General features: G+C 51.5%; 3 protein-coding genes across 3 annotated transcripts; 2 read left to right on the top strand and 1 right to left on the bottom strand.

Annotated features, from left to right (window-relative positions):
* Positions 1 to 2,718: 2,718 nt before the first annotated feature.
* On the bottom strand, positions 2,719 to 3,951 carry LOC138365604 (clumping factor A-like). Its single transcript, XM_069326081.1, has 2 exons — positions 3,924 to 3,951; positions 2,719 to 3,464 (listed from the first exon to the last, which is right to left on the bottom strand). Exons 1-2 carry the CDS (start codon positions 3,949 to 3,951, stop codon positions 2,719 to 2,721), a joined length of 774 nt encoding a protein of 257 aa, XP_069182182.1.
* Positions 3,952 to 4,536: 585 nt separating this feature from the next.
* On the top strand, positions 4,537 to 7,110 carry LOC138365603 (spidroin-1-like). Its single transcript, XM_069326080.1, has one exon. The coding sequence runs from the start codon at positions 4,537 to 4,539 to the stop codon at positions 7,108 to 7,110; it is 2,574 nt and encodes an 857-aa protein (XP_069182181.1).
* A 217-nt stretch (positions 7,111 to 7,327) lies between these two features.
* Positions 7,328 to 9,248, top strand: LOC138365602 (germ cell nuclear acidic protein-like). The gene is made up of 2 exons (XM_069326079.1): positions 7,328 to 7,457; positions 8,935 to 9,248. Exons 1-2 carry the CDS (start codon positions 7,328 to 7,330, stop codon positions 9,246 to 9,248), a joined length of 444 nt encoding a protein of 147 aa, XP_069182180.1.
* Positions 9,249 to 19,567: the final 10,319 nt, after the last annotated feature.

The following is a 19,567-nucleotide window of genomic DNA, read 5'->3' as shown; positions in this document are numbered from 1 at the left end:
ATTCTCGTTGACGATTCACCACAATGTATCCTATGACACTGACACCAGCCAAGTTGCTCAATTCCGCAACTATTCTTCACACCGCACAGTGGCGACTTTCCTCTCTCGTCGACGGTTCCACACGCTCTCGGTGGCGTCTCCTCGATTAATGGCGTCTCCCCTGCCCCGCTCCGCATCCCGCATTTGCTACACAAATTATTTACTGTGAATAATATTATTTCTCGCAGTTGCGACTAGAATGCTTGGATAATGACGGGTTTATAATTCAGTGGAGTTAAATATTATTATTTGCTCGTTTTACGATGGTAAACGAACAATGGAGATGAATTTAATTCTCTCCAGGGCTTTCACGTGTGACGTTATATTTATTACCAGATAACAGTTGTAACTAGAAACGCTCTATTTGGCATTATTTGGGAGTCAGGTTATCGGTTATCTTGAGGTTATCTTGAGATGATTTCGGGGCTTTTTAGTGTCCCCGCGGCCCGGTCCTCGACCAGGCCTCCACCCCCAGGAAGCAGCCCGTGACAGCTGACTAACACCCAGGTACCTATTTTAATGCTAGGTAACAGGGGGCATAGGGTGAAAGAAACTCTGCCCATTGTTTCTCGCCGGCGCCTGGGATCGAACCCAGGACCACAGGATCACAAGTATAGCGTGCTGTCCGCTCGGCCGACCGGCTCCCTCGGTAAATAATTATCACACAGAACACTGTTGTTTTTAGAGAATCAAACTCAATTCTCTGACACACTGGATATAGATGTGTTTATTATGGTGGAATCTGACGCAATACTGGCGTCTGGTGACGTAAGAATTCCAGCGTTATTGTACAGATACAATTATTAGTACATGTGAACTCTACGGTTGGTTAATTTTAGTTACTACAGTGATTAGTAGATTTAGTAATAATTATTAATAATACAACAGTGTTGTATTAGTGTTGGAAATTTCCAACAACAGCGACTTACATGGGTGTGATCAATGATTTAATTTGAATATCACAGTTTTATGAAATTTTGCCGCAGTTCAAAACATTTAACCCCGGCCATTTGGTTATCTTTGGTTATCTTACGTTGGTTCCGAGGACCAAATATCCCGGGGTCATCACGCCCCAGCTGGACAGTCAGGAGAGGAGGGGGAGGGGGGTCACTTCACAAATCGAGGTCACAAAAGGGATTAATTACCACCGTAATAACGGAAAAGGATTCCACCATGACCCTATTAAGAGTACGCTGACAATGCGGCCAAAATAATCCCAGGTTCTGAGTGGCCGGGATTACCAAAGTCCGCAGTGAGTAAATATCTCTGGATTACTGGCCTCTGATTGATGACTCACGTGTATTGGATTTATGGAAGTGTTGTGATGCATCGGTTCCTGTCAGTCTGTCTCTATCTCTCTATCTTTATCGCTTTCTCATTGTCTCTCACTTTTCCCTACAGTGTCTCTCCCTGCTTCTTTGTCTCTAATTTTTTTTTTTTTTTTTTTTTTTTTTTTTGAGATATATACAAGAGTTGTTACATTCTTGTACAGCCACTAGTACGCGTAGCGTTTCAGGCAAGTCCTTAATCCTATGGTCCCTGGAATACGATCCCCTGCCGCGAAGAATCGTTTTTTCATCCAAGTACACATTTTACTGTTGCGTTAAACAGAGGCTACAGTTAAGGAATTGCGCCCAGTAAATCCTCCCCGGCCAGGATACGAACCCATGACATAGCGCTCGCGGAACGCCAGGCGAGTGTCTTACCACTACACCACGGAGACTGCAATTCTTGCGTTTTCCTTGTTATTATCCCTCAGTACGTCAGTTGGTGAGAATCTGTCTCTCAGTGCGCCTCATTGACTGTCCATATGTCTCACTACCTCACCGCTCAAGCGGGTCTCAGTTTCTACTGGTACAAGCGGCCACTGACCCGAAAGCACTCGTCATTACAGACGTTTTGTGTATTCAGAGTCGTGTTTATTCAATATGAAAAGTATTAATGTTACATATTATAATGTCATGTAAAGTTAGGCTAAAGATAGGTCAGGTTAAGTATGGTTAGGTTAGGTCAGGTCAGGTCAGGTCTGGTCAGACCAAGTCAGACCAAGTCAGGTCAGGTTATGTTAGGTCATGTTAAGTCAGGTCATGTTAGGTTAAGTCAGGTCAGGTCAGGCCAGGTCATGTCAGGTTAGGTCAAATCAGGTCAGGCCAGACAAAGTCAGACGAAGTCAGGTCAGGTTATGTTAGGTCATGTTAAGTCAGGTCATGTTAGGATAGGTAACGTTAGGTCAGGTCAGGTTAGGTTACGCCAGGTCAGGTCAGGTTAGGCCAGGTCAGGTCAGGTCAGGTTAGGTCAGGTCAGGTCAGACGAAGTCAGGTCAGGTTATGTTAGGCCATGTTAAGTCAGGTCATGTTAGGATAGGTCACGTTAGGTCACGCCAGACAAAGTCAGATAAAGTCAGGTCAGGTTATGTTAGGTCATGTTAAGTCAGGTCATGTTAGGATAGGTCACGTTAGGTCAGGTCAGGCTAAGTTAAGTCAGGTCAGGTTAGGTTAGGTCAGGTCATGTCAGGTTAGGTTAGGTTATGTCAGGTCATGTCAGGTTAGGTCAGGTCAGGTCAGGTTAGGTTAGGTCAGATCAGGTCAGGTCAGGCTATGTTAACTGTTCAGATTGTGTTAGTAATTACTGGAATGTGCAGTATATAAGAAAAAGATCGAAGAAGCGATCGAGAAAAGTTCACATTGTTGAGAGTTGACAGGTCATCCAATAGTGAGTGTTGTAACGTGGCTCTGTGTCTGTGTCTATGTCTGTCTGTGTGTCTGTCACACTCTCTATGTCTGTCACAGTCTCTGTGTCTGTCTCTGTGTTTAAGTCTGTGTTTAAGTCTGTGTTTGTCTCTGTGTCTGTCTCTGTATCTGTCTCTGTGTTTAAGTCTGTATCTGTCTCTGTGTTTAAGTCTGTGTTTGTCTCTGTGTCTGTCTCTGTATCTGTCTCTGTGTTTATGTCTGTCACATTCTCTGTGTCTGTCACAGTCTCCCTGTCTGTCACGGTCTCTGTGTCTGTCACAGTCACTCTGTCTGTCACGGTCTCTGTGTCTGTCACAGTCTCCCTGTCTGTCACGGTCTCTGTGTCTATCACAGTCTCCCTGTCTGTCACGGTCTCTGTGTCTGTCACAGTCTCCCTGTCTGTCACGGTCTTTGTGTCTGTCACAGTCTCCCTGTCTGTCACGGTCTCTGTGTCTGTCACAGTCTCCCTGTCTGTCACGGTCTCTGTGTCTGTCACAGTCTCCCTGTCTGTCACGGTCTCTGTGTCTATCACAGTCTCCCTGTCTGTCACGGTCTCTGTGTCTATCACAGTCTCCCTGTCTGTCACGGTCTCTGTGTCTGTCACAGTCTCCCTGTCTGTCACGGTCTGCCTGTCTGTCACGGTCTCTGTCACAGCGTTCTCATCCACCACGGGGAGAAGATGGAAGAACCAACGTTCTGTACATTAATCTATTTTTTCTCTCATAAAAATTGCAATAGTTGGGTAGTAACATTTCCCCCTCGGGCCGCTTCACCAATTTCAATAGGCATATAATCCTCAGCGTTGGGAAAATTTTCCAATTTTTAGAGTAAATCTTCCGTGAATGAAATTAATCTCATTGGATGAGTAAAATCTCCAGACTACGATACCAGTCTGATGGTGAACGAGATGAATTGGTCGTAATGAAGACGAACAACTTTAAAGTATGATGAATCATCTTTGAGTTACATCAATCGGTTGAGGTTGAGATCAGGAGAAAATTTAATCAACAAGCCGTTTTGGAATCATGTGATGATTATACACAGACGATGTAAAGTGTTCGGGGGATGAGGTCAACCTTTCTACCGTGATCTCGCTCTACACAGCAACTGATCTCCTGTAGACTAGTTGGCCTTGCACCGAGGTAAACCTCTCACCACCGAGGTAAACTGTAGAGGAGAGCATCCCTCTCGGCACCACTTGAATCTCCACCAAAACACTCGCTCTCCAGAGGCCCTCATCTCCACGCAGGCAGTGTGTGCTTAAGGTGAGGGGTCAGAGTAAAGGGTGGCCCTGCACCCTTCACCCTGACTCCTCTCCGACCACCGCAACACTAGACAATGTGTATTTAGGGTGAGGGTTTGTTACTCTTCCCTTCACTAGTACTAACATGATAGTATTATGATGAAACTGACAGTTCATTGAAGGTTTTCATAAAGAAAGGGTGCCAGGGTGAGAGGTGGTTTACTTCACCCACCTACAAGTACCAGGGTGAGAGGTGGCTCTCCTCACTCACCCCCCAGGTACTAGGGTGAAGTGTGGCCTGGTTCTGATCTCTAACTGCCCTACAACTTCAATGTGTATGCTCAGAGTAAGAGTAGATAGTGTGAATATCGCCAGGGTATGTTCTGAGGGTGAGCTAGGGTGATCTAGGTGAGGAGTCATGATGTGGGTAGGTTACTGGGGCCAGGCAGTGTGGCAAGGGCTTAGGTGGCAAACGAGATAATTTACAAGGTATAATTAGCAAGGGTGAGAATAGCCAAGGTTTAAATGACAAGGTTAAAGAATTGCGGGTGTAGAAGTGGCCAGGGTGTAGAAGGCCAGGGTGTAGGAGGCCAGGGTGTAGGAGGCAAGGATGTAGGAGGCAAGGGTGTAGGAGGCAAGGATGTAGGAGGCAAGGGTGTAGGAGGCAAGGGTATAGGAGGCAAGGATGTAGGAGGCAAGGGTGTAGGAGGCCAAGGTGTAGGAGGCAAGGGTGTAGGAGGCAAGGATGTAGGAGGCAAGGATGTAGGAGGCAAGGGTGTAGGAAGCAAGGGTGTAGGAGGCAAGGGTGTAGGAGGCAAGGGTGTAGGAGGCAAGGGTGTAGGAGGCAAGGGTGTAGGAGTCAAGGATGTAGGAGGCAAGGGTGTAGGAGGCAAGGATGTAGGAGGCAAGGGTGTAGGAGGCAAGGGTGTAGGAGGCAAGGATGTAGGAGGCAAGGATGTAGGAGGCAAGGATTTAGGAGGCCAGGGTGTAGGAGGCAAGGATGTAGGAGGCAAGGATGTAGGAGACAAGGGTGTAGGAGGCAAGGGTGTAGGAGGCAAGGATGTAGGAGGCCAGGGTGTAGGAGGCCAGGGTGTAGGAGGCAAGGATGTAGGAGGCAAGGGTGTAGGAGGCAAGGGTGTAGGAGGCAAGGATGTAGGAGGCAAGGGTGTAGGAGGCAAGGATGTAGGAGGCCAGGGTGTAGGAGGCAAGGGTGTAGAAGGCAGGGGTGTAGGAGGCAAGGCTGTAGGAGGCAAGGGTGTAGGAGGCCAGGGTGTAGGAGGCCAGGGTGTAGGAGGCCAGGATGTAGGAGGCCAGGGTGTAGGAGGCCAGGGTGTAGGAGGCCAGGGTGTAGGAGGCCAGGGTGTAGGAGGCAAGGGTGTAGGAGGCCAGGGTGTAGGAGGCAAGGATGTAGGAGGCAAGGGTGTAGGAGGCAAGGATGTAGGAGGCAAGGGTGTAGGAGGCAAGGGTATAGGAGGCAAGGATGTAGGAGGCCAGGGTGTAGGAGGCCAGGGTGTAGGAGGCCAGGGTGTAGGAGGCCAGGGTGTAGGATGCAAGGGTGTAGGAGGCCAGGGTGTAGGAGGCAAGGATGTAGGAGGCAAGGGTGTAGGAGGCAAGGATGTAGGAGGCAAGGGTGTAGGAGGCAAGGGTATAGGAGGCAAGGATGTAGGAGGCCAGGGTGTAGGAGGCCAGGGTGTAGGAGGCAAGGATGTAGGAGGCAAGGGTGTAGGAGGCCAGGGTGTAGGAGGCCAGGGTGTAGGAGGCAAGGATGTAGGAGGCAAGGATGTAGGAGGCAAGGGTGCAGGAGGCCAGGGTGTAGGAGGCCAATGTGTAGGAGGCAAGGATGTAGGAGGCAAGGATGTAGGAGGCAAGGGTGTAGGAGGCAAGGGTGTAGGAGGCAAGGATGTAAGAGGCAAGGGTGTAGGAGGCAAGGGTGTAGGAGGCAAGGGTGTAGGAGGCAAGGGTGTAGGAGGCAAGGATGTAGGAGGCAAGGGTGTAGGAGGCAAGGATGTAGGAGGCAAGGGTGTAGGAGGCAAGGATGTAGGAGGCAAGGATGTAGGAGGCAAGGATTTAGGAGGCCAGGGTGTAGGAGGCAAGGATGTAGGAGGCAAGGATGTAGGATACAAGGGTGTAGGAGGCAAGGGTGTAGGAGGCAAGGATGTAGGAGGCCAGGGTGTAGGAGGCCAGGGTGTAGGAGGCAAGGATGTAGGAGGCAAGGGTGTAGGAGGCAAGGGTGTAGGAGGCAAGGATGTAGGAGGCAAGGGTGTAGGAGGCAAGGGTGTAGGAGGCCAGGGTGTAGGAGGCAAGGATGTAGGAGGCAAGGGTGTAGGAGGCAAGGATGTAGGAGGCAAGGGTGTAGGAGGCAAGGGTATAGGAGGCAAGGATGTAGGAGGCCAGGGTGTAGGAGGCCAGGGTGTAGGAGTCAAGGATGTAGGAGGCAATGGTGTAGGAGGCCAGGGTGTAGGAGGCCAGGGTGTAGGAGGCAAGGATGTAGGAGGCCAGGATGTAGGAGGCAAGGGTGTAGGAGGCCAGGGTGTAGGAGGCAAGGATGTAGGAGGCAAGGATGTAGGAGGCAAGGGTGTAGGAGGCAAGGATGTAGGAGGCAAGGATGTAGGAGGCCAGGGTGTAGGAGGCAAGGATGTAGGAGGCAAGGGTGTAGGAGGCAAGGATGTAGGAGGCAAGGGTGTAGGAGGCAAGGATGTTGGAGGCAAGGGTGTAGGAGGCCAGGGTGTAGGAGGCCAGGGTGTAGGAGGCAAGGATGTAGGAGGCAAGGGTGTAGGAGGCAAGGATGTAGGAGGCCAGGGTGTAGGAGGCAAGGATGTAGGAGGCAAGGGTGTAGGAGGCAAGGATGTAGGAGGCAAGGATGTAGGAGGCAAGGATGTAGGAGGAAAGGGTGTAGGAGGCAAGGATGTAGGAGGCAAGGGTGTAGGAGGCAAGGATGTAGGAGGCAAGGGTGTAGGAGGCAAGGATGTAGGAGGCCAGGGTGTAGGAGGCAAGGATGTAGGAGGCCAGGGTGTAGGAGGCCAGGGTGTTAGTATCCAGGGTAATTGGCCTGGTGTGAACGAAGATAACAGAAGCACGGCACTGTTCTGCTCACTCTAGGTACTGAGAAGCTGCCAAAGAGTTAGGCAGTGTCTCAGCAGTGTCTTATGAGGGAAGCGGTGAGGACGGTACTGACGCCAGTTTTTTTCGAAACTTATAAATCTTGTGTATCTTACGAGGAAGTAGCGGCGGCTTGTTGGACTGGGCCCGACGGAAGCTAAGTGCGTCTTATTAAGGACTCGGTGTGTCTTAGCTTGTTCTGAGAAGCTAAGACACAATGGAGAGTGTCACGAGACATGCCAGGGGGCGCTGTCACAGGCGGTCAGAGGAGACATGTTCGTACGATGACATCGAAGTAGGTATGTCTGGCCTGGACATCGACAAAGGAAGTCGTGAAGCTCGCGACAGTGACATCTCTCTCTCTCTCACTCTCTCTCACTCACTCTCTCTCTCTCTCTCTCTCTCTCTCTCTCTCTCTCTCTCTCTCTCTCTCTCTCTCTCTCTCTCTCTCTCTCTCTCTCTCTCTCTCTCTCTCTCTCTCTACCTGGCCGACACACTATTGCCATTGTCACCGGACTTGCCACAGGTGACAACGGTGAGCTAGAACTAGCGAGTAGAACATGTATACTGTTATGTATACAATGTTATTACCGCCATTACCGCCTTGAGGGGCCTGACAGCTGAGTGGAGAGCGCTTCGGATTCGTAGTCCTGAGGTTCCGGGATTGATCCCCAGTGGGGACGGAAACAAATGGGCAGGGTTTCTTTCACCCTGATTCACCTGTTCACTTAGCAGTAAATAGGTACCTGGGAGTTAGACAGCTGCTACGGGCTGTTTCCTGCGTGTGTAACAAAAAGGAGGCCTGGTCGAGGACCGGGCCACTAGGACGCTGAGCCCCGAAATCATTTCAAGATACAACCCGTTCTCGCAAATTCGTAAAGTCAATATTGACTTATTAACTACGTGCATAGGTGATATACTAAACATAATAGATACCCTTAAAAAGATTCATAGAAAACACCGATCTTACCTAACCTTGTTAGTATCTTAAGATAAGCATCTTATTGCTTCGTAATTACAATTATTACTTAACCTATACCTATTATAGGTTAGGTAATAATTGTAATTACGAAGCAATAAGATGCTTATCTTAACATACTAAGTAGGTTAGGTAAGGTCGGTGTTTTCTATGAATCTTTTTAAGGGTATCTATTATGTTAAGTATGTCACCTATGCACATATTTAATAAATCAATATTGACTTATTAAATTTGCGAAAACGGGTTGCAAGATAACCTCAAGAAGATACATAACCGCCCAACATTGAGCCGGTAATTTGAGTGTTATGGTGACCTCTGGAGGATGGTGTAAGGAGGCTGTTTAACTGTTATGGGTGATTACGACCCCTGGTGGTGCTGGAGATTAATGATACGACCCGCTGAGGGACGTGTGACGGAGAGTGGTAAAAGCTGAGGCTCGTTACGTTGTCTTAATTGTATATATGTATTTCTTCCAGAGATATAGAGACGATGAGTCACAACAACGTGGCCCAAGAGCTGATATCCAACTCACAACTGAGAATGAAGAACTGGCGACGTTTCGGTCCGTCGTGGAGCATTATCACGTGTAGCGGTAAGGCACTGGAAGAGTCGACACTGTAAGGTATGGGAGTGAGGTTAAAGTTGTGATAAAGAGAGAGAAGAATGAAGATAAGAATAAGACTTCTTCTTATCAAGGAAAGCAAAAGAAAAAAGGGTAAGAAATAGGAAAATCTTAGGAATAAAGAAAATCAGTTAAAGTTAACGAAGGTTTAGAAGTAAGGAAAGGAAAACTGGAAGAATAATAGGAAAAAAAGAGATTAGCAGTGATCAGAGAATTCCAACAGAGAGCAGCAGTGATCAGAGAACTCCAACAGAGAGCAGCAACGATCAGAGAACTCCAACAGAGAGCAGCAACGGTCAGAGAACTCCAACAGAGAGCAGCAACGATCAGAGAACTCCAACAGAGAGCAGCAGTGATCAGAGAACTCCAACAGAGAGCAGCAACGATCAGAGAACTCCAACAGAGAGCAGCAGTGATCAGAGAACTCCAACAGAGAGCAGCAGTGATCTGAGAACTCCAACAGAGAGCAGCAGTGATCTGAGAACTCCAATAGAGAGCAGCAACGATCAGAGAATGTGGTATTATGGGATTCCCTAATTGCTGGATAAATGGACCACTATTACGAATTGGCCGGCGGTCCGGTGATAAGGGTCAAGAGAAAAGCGCACTTTTGGTAGTAAATGTGGATGACTGTAGTCCCTAATTTGCTATCTTTAGGTAGTAAACAAAGACAATAAAGACTAGTAACGTAGGAATGGAGTGCTAGGGGAGGGGAGAGAGGCCAGCCCCTCACAGCTCTCATCAATAAAAATGGAAAATCTTATTTATGTCTTGGTGACGATCATTGATCTGGTCTAGTCATCCCAGGAGAGACATATATTCCTCCTGACCCAGACGCCAAGACTGATACTTAACTTCAACTTGTTTCCCAGCTCTCCGAGGAGGCCTTTGTGGATCAGACGGTGGAGGTGATGAGAGGAATGCGCTGTTGGGTTCACATGTAATACTTTGGTCGACTGTGTTATTGTGAGAGGGAGGCCTGAATGTTGTGTGCTCACAGGGTCCTGGGCGCCCAAGGACACCTCCTGTGTTCGGGTCACAACATGAGATGGAGACTGGTTCTCTGGTCAGGGCGGTGAGGCCGCTGGAAAAGGCGGTCATCCTCACGCTCATCCTTAGGAGCACAACCGTCCCCTGGAGGCTCGTGACCCAGAGGCAGCTGATACAGCTGCAACGGCAGCTTCCGTTGCAGGTGCCGTTGCAGGGAGCCTGCAGCTGTCTGTCCTCCTGGACGTACCAGAGGGAGCGCTGCGGGACGGTGTTTGTGAGGGCTGCAGTATGGGCCAATAGGTCTTCTGCAGTTTCATAGATTCTTATGTCTTAAATAATTTTTTAACCGTACCCTGAGACATGGTAGGGTTGATAGGTGCTGCTATCGGCTCACGAACACCCCGGGCCCCTCATTACTGCCACACAAACACCCCGGGCCCTTCATTACTGCCTCACAAACACCCCGGGCCCCTCATTACTGCCTCACAAACACCCCGGGCCCCTCATTACTGCCTCACGAACACCCCGGGGCCCCTCATTACTGCCTCACAAACACCCCGGGCCCCTCATTACTGCCTCACAAACACCCCGGGCCCCTCATTACTGCCTCACAAACACCCCGGGCCCCTCATTACTGCCTCACAAACACCCCGGGGCCCCTCATTACTGCCTCACAAACACCCCGGGGCCCCTCATTACTGCCTCACAAACACCCCGGGGCCCCTCATTACTGCCTCACAAACACCCCGGGGCCTTCATTACTACCTTACAAACACACCGGGCCCCTCATTACCGCCTCACAAACACCCCGGGGCCCTCATTACCGCCTCACAAACACCCTGGGCACCTCATTACCACCTCACAAACACCCCGGGGCCCTCATTACTGCATCACAAAAACCCCGGGCCCCTCATTACCGCCTCACAAACACCGCAGAGCCCTCAATACCGCCTCACAAACAACCTAGGCCCCTCATTACCGCATCACAAAAACCCCGGAGCCCCTCATAACCGCCTCACAAACACCCCGTAGCCCTCATTACTGCCTCACAAACACCCCGGGGCCCTCATTACCGCCTCACAAACTCCGGGGCCCTCATTACCGCCTCACAAATATCCCGGGGCCCCTCATTACCGCCTCACAAACTCCCCGGGGCCCTCATTACTGCCTCACAAACACTCCGGGGCCCTCATTACCGCCTCACAAATACCCCGGGGCCCCTCATTACCGCCTCACAAACTCCCCGGGCCCTCATTACCGCCTCACAAACACACAGGGGCCCTCATTTCCGCCTCACAAACACCCCGGGGCCCTCATTACGGCTTCACAAACACCCCGGGGCCCTCATTACCGCCTCACAAACACCCCCGGTTCCCTCATTACCGCTTCACAAACACCCCGGGGCCCTCATTACCGCGTCACAAACACTCCGAGGCCCTCATTACGGCCTCACAAACATTCCGGGGCCCTCCTTACCGCCTCACAAACACACCGTAGTCCTCATTACTGCCTCACAAACACCCCGGGGCCCCTCATTACCACCTCACAAACACCCCGGGGCCTTCATTACTGCCTCACAAACACCCCGGGGCCCTCATTACGGCCTCACAAACACCCCGGGGTCCCTCATTACCACCTCACAAACACCCCGGGGCCTTCATTACCGCCTCACAAACACCCCGTAGCCCTCATTACTGCCTCCCAAACACCCCAGGGCCCCTCATTACCACCTCACAAACACCCCGGGGCCCTCATTACTGCCTCACAAACACCCCGTGCCCCTCATTACCACCTCACAAACACCCCGGGGCCCTCATTACCGCCTCACAAACACCCCGGGGCCCCTCATTACCACCTCACAAACACCCCAGGGCCCTCATTACTGCCTCACAAACACCCCGTAGCCCTCAATACCGCCTCACAAACACCCCGGGGCCCTCATTACCGCCTCACAAACACCCCGGGGCCCTCATTACTGCCTCACAAACACCCCGGGGCCCTCATTACTGCCTCACAAACACCCCGGGGCCCTCATTACTGCCTCACAAACACCCCGTTGCCATCATTACTGCCTCACAAACACCCCGGGGCCCTCATTACTGCCTCACAAACACCCCGTTGCCATCATTACTGCCTCATAAACACCCCGGGGCCCTCAATACCGCCTCACAAACACCCCGGGGCCCTCAATACCGCCTCACAAACACCCCGTAGCCCTCATTACCGCCTCATAAACACCCGGGGCCCTCATTACTGCCTCACAAACACCCCGTAGCCCTCAATACCGCCTCACAAACACCCCGGGGCCCTCAATACCGCCTCACAAACACCCCGTAGCCCTCATTACCGCCTCACAAACACCCCGTAGCCCTCAATACTGCCTCACAAACACCCCGTAGCCCTCATTACCGCCTCACAAACACCCCGTAGCCCTCAATACCGCCTCACAAACAACCCGTAGCCCTCATTACCGCCTCACAAACACCCCATAGCCCTCAATACCGCCTCACAAACACCCCGGGGCCCTCAATACGGCCTCACAAACACCCCGTAGCCCTCATTACCGCCTCACAAACACCCCGTAGCCCTCAATACCGCCTCACAAACACCCCGTAGCTCTCATTACCGCCTCACAAACACCCCGTAGCCCTCAATACCGCCTCACAAACACCCCGTAGCTCTCATTACTGCCTCACAAACACCCCGTAACCCTCAATACCGCCTCACAAACAACCCGTAGCCCTCATTACCGCCTCACAAACACCCCGTAGCCCTCAATACCGCCTCACAAACACCCCGGGGCCCTCAATACCGCCTCACAAACACCTCGTAGCCCTCATTACCGCCTCACAAACACCCCGTAGCCCTCAATACCGCCTCACAAACACCCCGTAGCTCTCATTACCGCCTCACAAACACCCCGTAGCCCTCAATACCGCCTCACAAACACCCCGTAGCTCTCATTACCGCCTCACAAACACCCCGTAGCTCTCATTACTGTCTCACAAACACCCCGGGGCCCTCAATACCGCCTCACAAACCCCCCGGGGCCCTCATTACCGCCTCATAAACACCCGGGGGCCTCAATACTGCCTCACAAACACCTCGGGGCCCTCATTACTGCCTCACAAACACCCGGGTCCTCATTACCGCCTCACAAACACCCCGGGGCCCTCAATACCGCCTCATAAACCCCCCGGGGCCCTCATTACTGCCTCACAAACACCCGGGACCCTCAATACCGCCTCACAAACACCCCGGGGCCCTCATTACCGCCTCATAAACACCCCGGGGCCCTCAATACCGCCTCATAAACACCCCGGGGCCCTCAATACCGCCTCATAAACACCCCGGGGCCCTCAATACCGCCTCACAAACACCCCGGGGCCCTCAATACCGCTTCATAAACACCCCGGGGCCCTCAATACCGCCTCACAAACACCCCGGGGCCCTCAATACCGCCTCATAAACACCCCGGGGCCCTCAATACCGCCTCACAAACACCCGGGGCCCTCAATACCGCCTCATAAACACCCCGGGGCCCTCAATACCGCCTCATAAACACCGCGGGGCCCTCAATACCGCCTCACAAACACCCCGGGGCCCTCAATACCGCCTCACAAACACCCGGGGCCCTCAATACCGCCTCATAAACACCCCGGGGCCCTCAATACCGCCTCATAAACACCCCGGGGCCCTCAATACCGCCTCATAAACACCCCGGGGCCCTCAATACCGCCTCATAAACACCCCGGGGCCCTCAATACCGCCTCATAAACACCCCGGGGCCCTCAATACCGCCTCATAAACACCCCGGGGCCCTCAATACCGCCTCATAAACACCCCGGGGCCCTCAATACCGCCTCATAAACACCCCGGGGCCCTCAATACCGCCTCATAAACACCGCGGGGCCCTCAATACCGCCTCACAAACACCCCGGGGCCCCTCAATACCGCCTCACAAACACCCCGGGGCCCTCAATACCGCCTCACAAACACCCGGGGCCCTCAATACCGCCTCACAAACACCCCGGGGCCCTCAATACCGCCTCACAAACACCCGGGGCCCTCAATACCGCCTCACAAACACCCCGGGGCTCTCAATACCGCCTCATAAACACCCCGGGGCCCTCAATACCGCCTCACAAACACCCCGGGGCCCTCAATACCGCCTCACAAACACCCCGGGGCCCTCATTACTGCCTCACAAACACCCGGGACCCTCAATACCGCCTCATAAACACCCCGGGGCCCTCAATACCGCCTCACAAACACCCCGGGGCCTTCATTACTGCCTCACAAACACCCGGGGCCTCAAACTCTCTATCATGCACTCAATTCTTAACAGCTTAATATTTACTAATATTTAATATTTTTATATAAATATTTAAAACCATCTTGTAAAACCATCAATGGTTATTCTTGTAACCATCAAATGCATAATAAAGCACAAAAAATATTCAAGGAAGGGGGTGGTAGGAGAAAAGCACACAGAAACTGTATTGGAGGGGATCTAAACATTCCCTCTAATGCGTTATGCGTGGTTTCCTCCGAGGCTATGGGTCCCCCTTCTTCCAGCTAGAGGTGGTACTCCCTTCCTTTAAAAAAAATATTTAAAATATATTTTCCTGTTTTTCTCCTTTGTTACTCTTAAACTTTTCTCCCCCTCCTCCTTCGCTTCCCCCTCCTCCTTCGCCTCCCCCTCCTCCTTCGCCTCCCCCTCCTCCTTCGCCTCCCCCTCCTCCTTCGCCTCCCCCTCCTACTGCGCCTCCCCCTCCTCCTTCGCCTCCCCCTCCTCCTTCGCCTCCCCCTCCTTCGCCTCCCCCTCCTCCTTCGCCTCCCCCTCCTCCTGCGCCTCCCCCTCCTCCTGCGCCTCCCCCTCCTCCTGCGCCTCCCCCTCCTCCTTCACCTCCCCCTCCTCCTTCGCCTCCCCCTCCTCCTTCGCCTCCTCCTCCTCCTCCTTCGCCTCCCCCTCCTCCTTCGCCTCCTCCTCCTCCTTCGCCTCCTCCTCCTCCTTCGCCTCCCCCTCCTCCTGCGCCTCCCCCTCCTCCTGCGCCTCCCCCTCCTCCTGCGCCTCCCCCTCTTCCTGCGCCTCCCCCTCCTCCTTCGCCTCCTCCTCCTCCTTCGCCTCCTCCTCCTCCTTCGCCTCCTCCTCCTCCTTCGCCTCCCCCTCCTCCTGCGCCTCCCCCTCCTCCTGCGCCTCCCCCTCCTCCTGCGCCTCCCCCTCCTCCTTCACCTCCCCCTCCTCCTTCGCCTCCCCCTCCTCCTTCGCCTCCTCCTCCTCCTTCGCCTCCCCCTCCTCCTTCGCCTCCTCCTCCTCCTTCGCCTCCTCCTCCTCCTTCGCCTCCCCCTCCTCCCTGCGCCTCCCCCTCCTCCTGCGCCTCCCCCTCCTCCTGCGCCTCCCCCTCCTCCTTCACCTCCCCCTCCTCCTTCGCCTCCCCCTCCTCCTTCGCCTCCTCCTCCTCCTTCGCCTCCCCCCTCCTCCTTCGCCTCCTCCTCCTCCTTCGCCTCCTCCTCCTCCTTCGCCTCCCCCTCCTCCTGCGCCTCCCCCTCCTCCTGCGCCTCCCCCTCCTCCTGCGCCTCCCCCTCCTCCTTCACCTCCCCCTCCTCCTTCGCCTCCCCCTCCTCCTTCGCCTCCTCCTCCTCCTTCGCCTCCCCCTCCTCCTTCGCCTCCTCCTCCTCCTTCGCCTCCTCCTCCTCCTTCGCCTCCCCCTCCTCCTTCGCCTCCCCCTCCTCCTTCGCCTCCTCCTCCTCCTTCGCCTCCCCCTCCTCCTTCGCCTCCTCCTCCTCCTTCGCCTCCTCCTCCTCCTTCGCCTCCCCCTCCTCCTGCGCCTCCCCCTCCTCCTGCGCCTCCCCCTCCTCCGGCTCCTCCCCCTCCTCCGGCTCCTCACATAACTTCATCAGGATTTTCTCCAAGAACAATTTTCCTGGAGATTAGCGGAGGCGGATGAGTAACACAAGGCCAATTATGGGATGACTTCATGACGTAACTGCCGAGGTCTTCTCGCTCTCTCTTGAAGATGTTCACGGTGGCCTTCAAGGACGGAACTGTTGTTATGGGTGGGGTGGGTGTTTGTGTGGTGTAGGTCGGTGTTTGTGTGGTGTAGGTGGGTGTTTGTGTGGTGTAGGTGGGTGTTTGTGTGGTGTAGATGGGTGTTTGTGTATTGTAGGTCGGTGTTTGTGTGGTGTAGGTCGGTGTTTGTGTATTGTAGGTCGGTGTTTGTGTGGTGTAGGTGGGTGTTTGTGTATTGTAGGTCGGTGTTTGTGTGGTGTAGGTGGGGTGGGTGTTTGTGTGGTGTAGGTCGGTGTTTGTGTGGTGTAGGTGGGTGTTTGTGTGGTGTAGGTCGGTGTTTGTGTGGTGTAGGTCGGTGTTTGTGTGGTGTAGGTGGGTGTTTGTGTGGTGTAGGTCGGTGTTTGTGTGGTGTAGGTCGGTGTTTGTGTGGTGTAGGTCGGTGTTTGTGTGGTGTAGGTCGGTGTTTGTGTGGTGTAGGTGGGTGTTTGTGTGGTGTAGTGTAACAAACTAGGCTGTTGTAAGAATTATCCAGAGTGGTTTATCGACAAAAGAGAATGGGAAGCTGAGCCGCATGGTGACCTGACCCCCAGGGGAATTCGCGGTGGAAATAACCGACGCTTTGTTCATATCTGCGTATAATGAATCATCCTATAGTATTCAGTAATTTAGAGAAAATTAGCCTTTATTCATTTTTATTAAAATTGTATTGTATAATAGTACTGGATACAATATCAAGAGTATTCTAATTATTGAGTTTAAGTCACCATCAGTGACGTCACGAATCAGATCTAACTTTTAAAGCGGAGTGACCGGCGGTCATAGGTCATCAGGGGTTGACAGGTCTACTATTTCTCAAAGTTTTAATAACCATTTTTGTGATCGGGAACAGCTCTGCCGTTAGATGTTTGTAATTTAATTCAGTAAAATAATTCAACCAGTCTGGATCAATTAAGTACAACAGAGTTTAATTGTTATAACTTAACCTTGCTAAAGTAACTGGGTAAGCGATGCGGAACAATACAATACTCTGTCTGGGGTAGTCCAGACAAGGAAAAGATCAGTGTGGAAACGGGAGCAGCTGGGATAAGAGGTCAAACATCTTACCTCTCCCCAAGACCAGCCAAAACATCTAGCTGGTCGCCCAAGGTATAGTTGCTATTGTTAATTATAGAAATAGTCTTCTCATTTGCCACTCAGGTCAAGTAGGGAGTGTTAAAGTGATAGGGAGTGAACATATTTAGATTTTGTTTTAGTTTTCTTTTAATAAATTAAATTTGTTATTAATTTGCATTTTATTGTTTCCATGTGTTTTATGTGTATACTTGTCCTGGTCACGTGGTCCACACGAGGCAGAGTTGCATTGGGCGCCGATTCTAACATCGAATCGGAATTATCATTACCGTGTAATTTATTCCACACTCAAGGTCATCGTTTATAGTGGGGATCAAGCCCCTAGGTTGATTAATTAGCGTGATCGATCCAGACCTCGATCATTGCTCTTGTATTACTGGTCTGGTGGTGGCAGCAGAGGTGACTCTAGGGTTTTGTTCAGAGCTTAGGTCACGTCATACTGGGTGTAGAATCCTAAGTCGGTCAATCGTCTTAGGACCACGTGGCGTGGAGTTGGCTTTGTTAAAAGTTTTGGAGTCCCTTGGTAGAGAATAATAAGTAAGAATACGGGTAGAGGGAGTAGAGGAAGAGAAGAAAAGAGAGAGGAACCCAAACCCGTGTTACAGTAGGTCGGTGTTTGTGTGGTGTAGGTCGGTGTTTGTGTGGTGTAGGTCGGTGTTTGTGTGGTGTAGGTCGGTGTTTGTGTGGTGTAGGTGGGTGTTTGTGTGGTGTAGGTGGGTGTTTGTGTGGTGTAGGTCGGTGTTTGTGTGGTGTAGGTGGGGTGGGTGTTTGTGTGGTGTAGGTCGGTGTTTGTGTGGTGTAGGTGGGTGTTTGTGTGGTGTAGGTGGGGTGGGTGTTTGTGTGGTGTAGGTGGGGTGGGTGTTTGTTTGGTGTAGGTGGGGTGGGTGTTTGTGTGGTGTAGGTCGGTGTTTGTTTGGTGTAGGTGGGTGTTTGTGTGGTGTAGGTCGGTGTTTGTGTGGTGTAGGTCGGTGTTTGTTTGGTGTAGGTCGGTGTTTGTTTGGTGTAGGTCGGTGTTTGTGTGGTGTAGGTCGGTGTTTGTGTGGTGTAGGTCGGTGTTTGTGTGGTGTAGGTCGGTGTTTGTGTGGTGTAGGTCGGTGTTTGTGTGGTGTAGGTCGGTGTTTGTGTGGTGTAGGTCGGTGTTTGTGTCGTGTAGGTCGGTGTTTGTGTGGTGTAGGTGGGTGTTTGTGTGGTGTAGGTGGGATGGGTGTTTGTGTGGTGTAGGTCGGTGTTTGTGTGGTGTAGGTGGGTGTTTGTGTGGTGTAGGTGGGGTGGGTGTTTGTGTGATGTAGGTCGGTGTTTGTGTGGTGTAGGTGGGTGTTTGTGTGGTGTAGGTGGGGTGGGTGTTTGTGTGGTGTAGGTGTGGTGGGTGTTTGTGTGGTGTAGATGGGATGGGTGTTTGTGTGGTGTAGGTGTGGTGGGTGTTTGTGTGGTATAGGTGGGGTGGGTGTTTGTGTGGTGTAGGTGGGTGTTTGTGTTGTGTAGGTGGGGTGGGTGTTTGTGTGGTGTAGGTGGGGTGGGTGTTTGTGTGGTGTAGGTGGGGTGGGTGTTTGTGTGGTGTAGGTGGGGTGGGTGTTTGTGTGGTGTAGGTGGGGTGGGTGTTTGTGTGGTGTAGGTGGGGTGGGTGTTTTGTGTGGTGTAGGTGGGGTGGGTGTTTGTGTGGTGTAGGTGGGGGTGGGTGTTTGTGTGGTGTTGGTGGGGTGGGTGTTTGTGTGGTGTAGGTGGGTGTTTGTGTGGTGTAGGTGGGGTGGGTGTTTGTGTGGTGTAGGTGGGGTGGGTGTTTGTGTGGTGTAAGTGGGTGGGTGAGTGTTTTTTTATTATTATTATTATTATTATTTTCTACCACAGACGTGGCCACACATTTACAATGCTAACCAGCATATATACGTTTTCTTCTGTCCTCCATGGACAGGGTTAGAGATGTGTTAAACATATAGTTCAGGGGTTTATTGAACAATCAACCACAGAAGGTGATTCGGTGCTTTTAAAATGCTAAGCTAACCTACATGCGTAAATACGTAGATACACAGATTTACGTATGCCCTACATAAAGTGTTAGATGTGTCTTTTACATAGTGTCATTAATGTGCATTTACAAAGGTGAAATGTAATTCTGATCAGCTTCCATATATACTTTATACACATACATATACATATACACATACACACATACGAGCATATACATATATACTTACATATATACATACACACATGCATTCACATACATTTGTCTCTTTTACTCTGACAGGGTGAGATAGCTGATAGAGAAACTAGTGTGCAATTAAGCACTTAATCACTGAAGGTGATTAAAATGCTTTTACAAGCTCAAGTTATATAGTTACATCACATACATACATTGTATAATTGATACATTACATGGTTAATCTTGTGTACAAGTCCAATACGTCATCAAGTGTTCCAGTACTCATATAGTAACTGCAGAGTTCAGCATACCTTAGCCCAGGAGGGCGAAAGTCAGTCAATATGGGACATTCTACAATATAATGTTCAAGAGAGTGCATGTTTTCTCTTTCACAAAGTTGACACATTGTGTACTCGACATTTGGGTTTTGAGAAAGCTGCCAGATACGTCTATATCCCAGACCTTTAGAAAATCAGTGGTAGAAATTGATATGGGTGTTTCATTAGCAGTGACAAACAGAATACTTAAACAAATATCTAATGAAGATCTCACTGACCTAACAAATTCACAGAGACCGGTGGT

This window comes from Procambarus clarkii, chromosome 17 (genome assembly GCF_040958095.1).
Source record: "Procambarus clarkii isolate CNS0578487 chromosome 17, FALCON_Pclarkii_2.0, whole genome shotgun sequence".
Lineage (NCBI taxonomy): Eukaryota > Metazoa > Arthropoda > Malacostraca > Decapoda > Cambaridae > Procambarus > Procambarus clarkii.
The sequence above is the reverse complement of the archived record's forward strand: the minus strand, read 5'-3'. Positions and strand labels throughout refer to the sequence as shown.

Bases quoted from the DNA above. Each gene is read 5' to 3' on its own strand.
- LOC138365604 (XM_069326081.1), bottom strand. From the start codon at position 3,951: ATGCTCTCCTCTACAGTTTACCTCGGTG. The intron at 3,465-3,923 runs GTGAGAGGTTTA...ATTAATGTACAG, and splicing joins CTCTACAGTTTACCTCGGTG to AACGTTGGTTCTTCCATCTT.
- LOC138365603 (XM_069326080.1), top strand. From the start codon at position 4,537: ATGACAAGGTTAAAGAATTGCGGGTGTAGAAGTGGCCAGGGTGTAGAA.
- LOC138365602 (XM_069326079.1), top strand. From the start codon at position 7,328: ATGGAGAGTGTCACGAGACATGCCAGGGGGCGCTGTCACAGGCGGTCA. The intron at 7,458-8,934 runs GTGACATCTCTC...GAATTCCAACAG, and splicing joins AAGTCGTGAAGCTCGCGACA to AGAGCAGCAGTGATCAGAGA.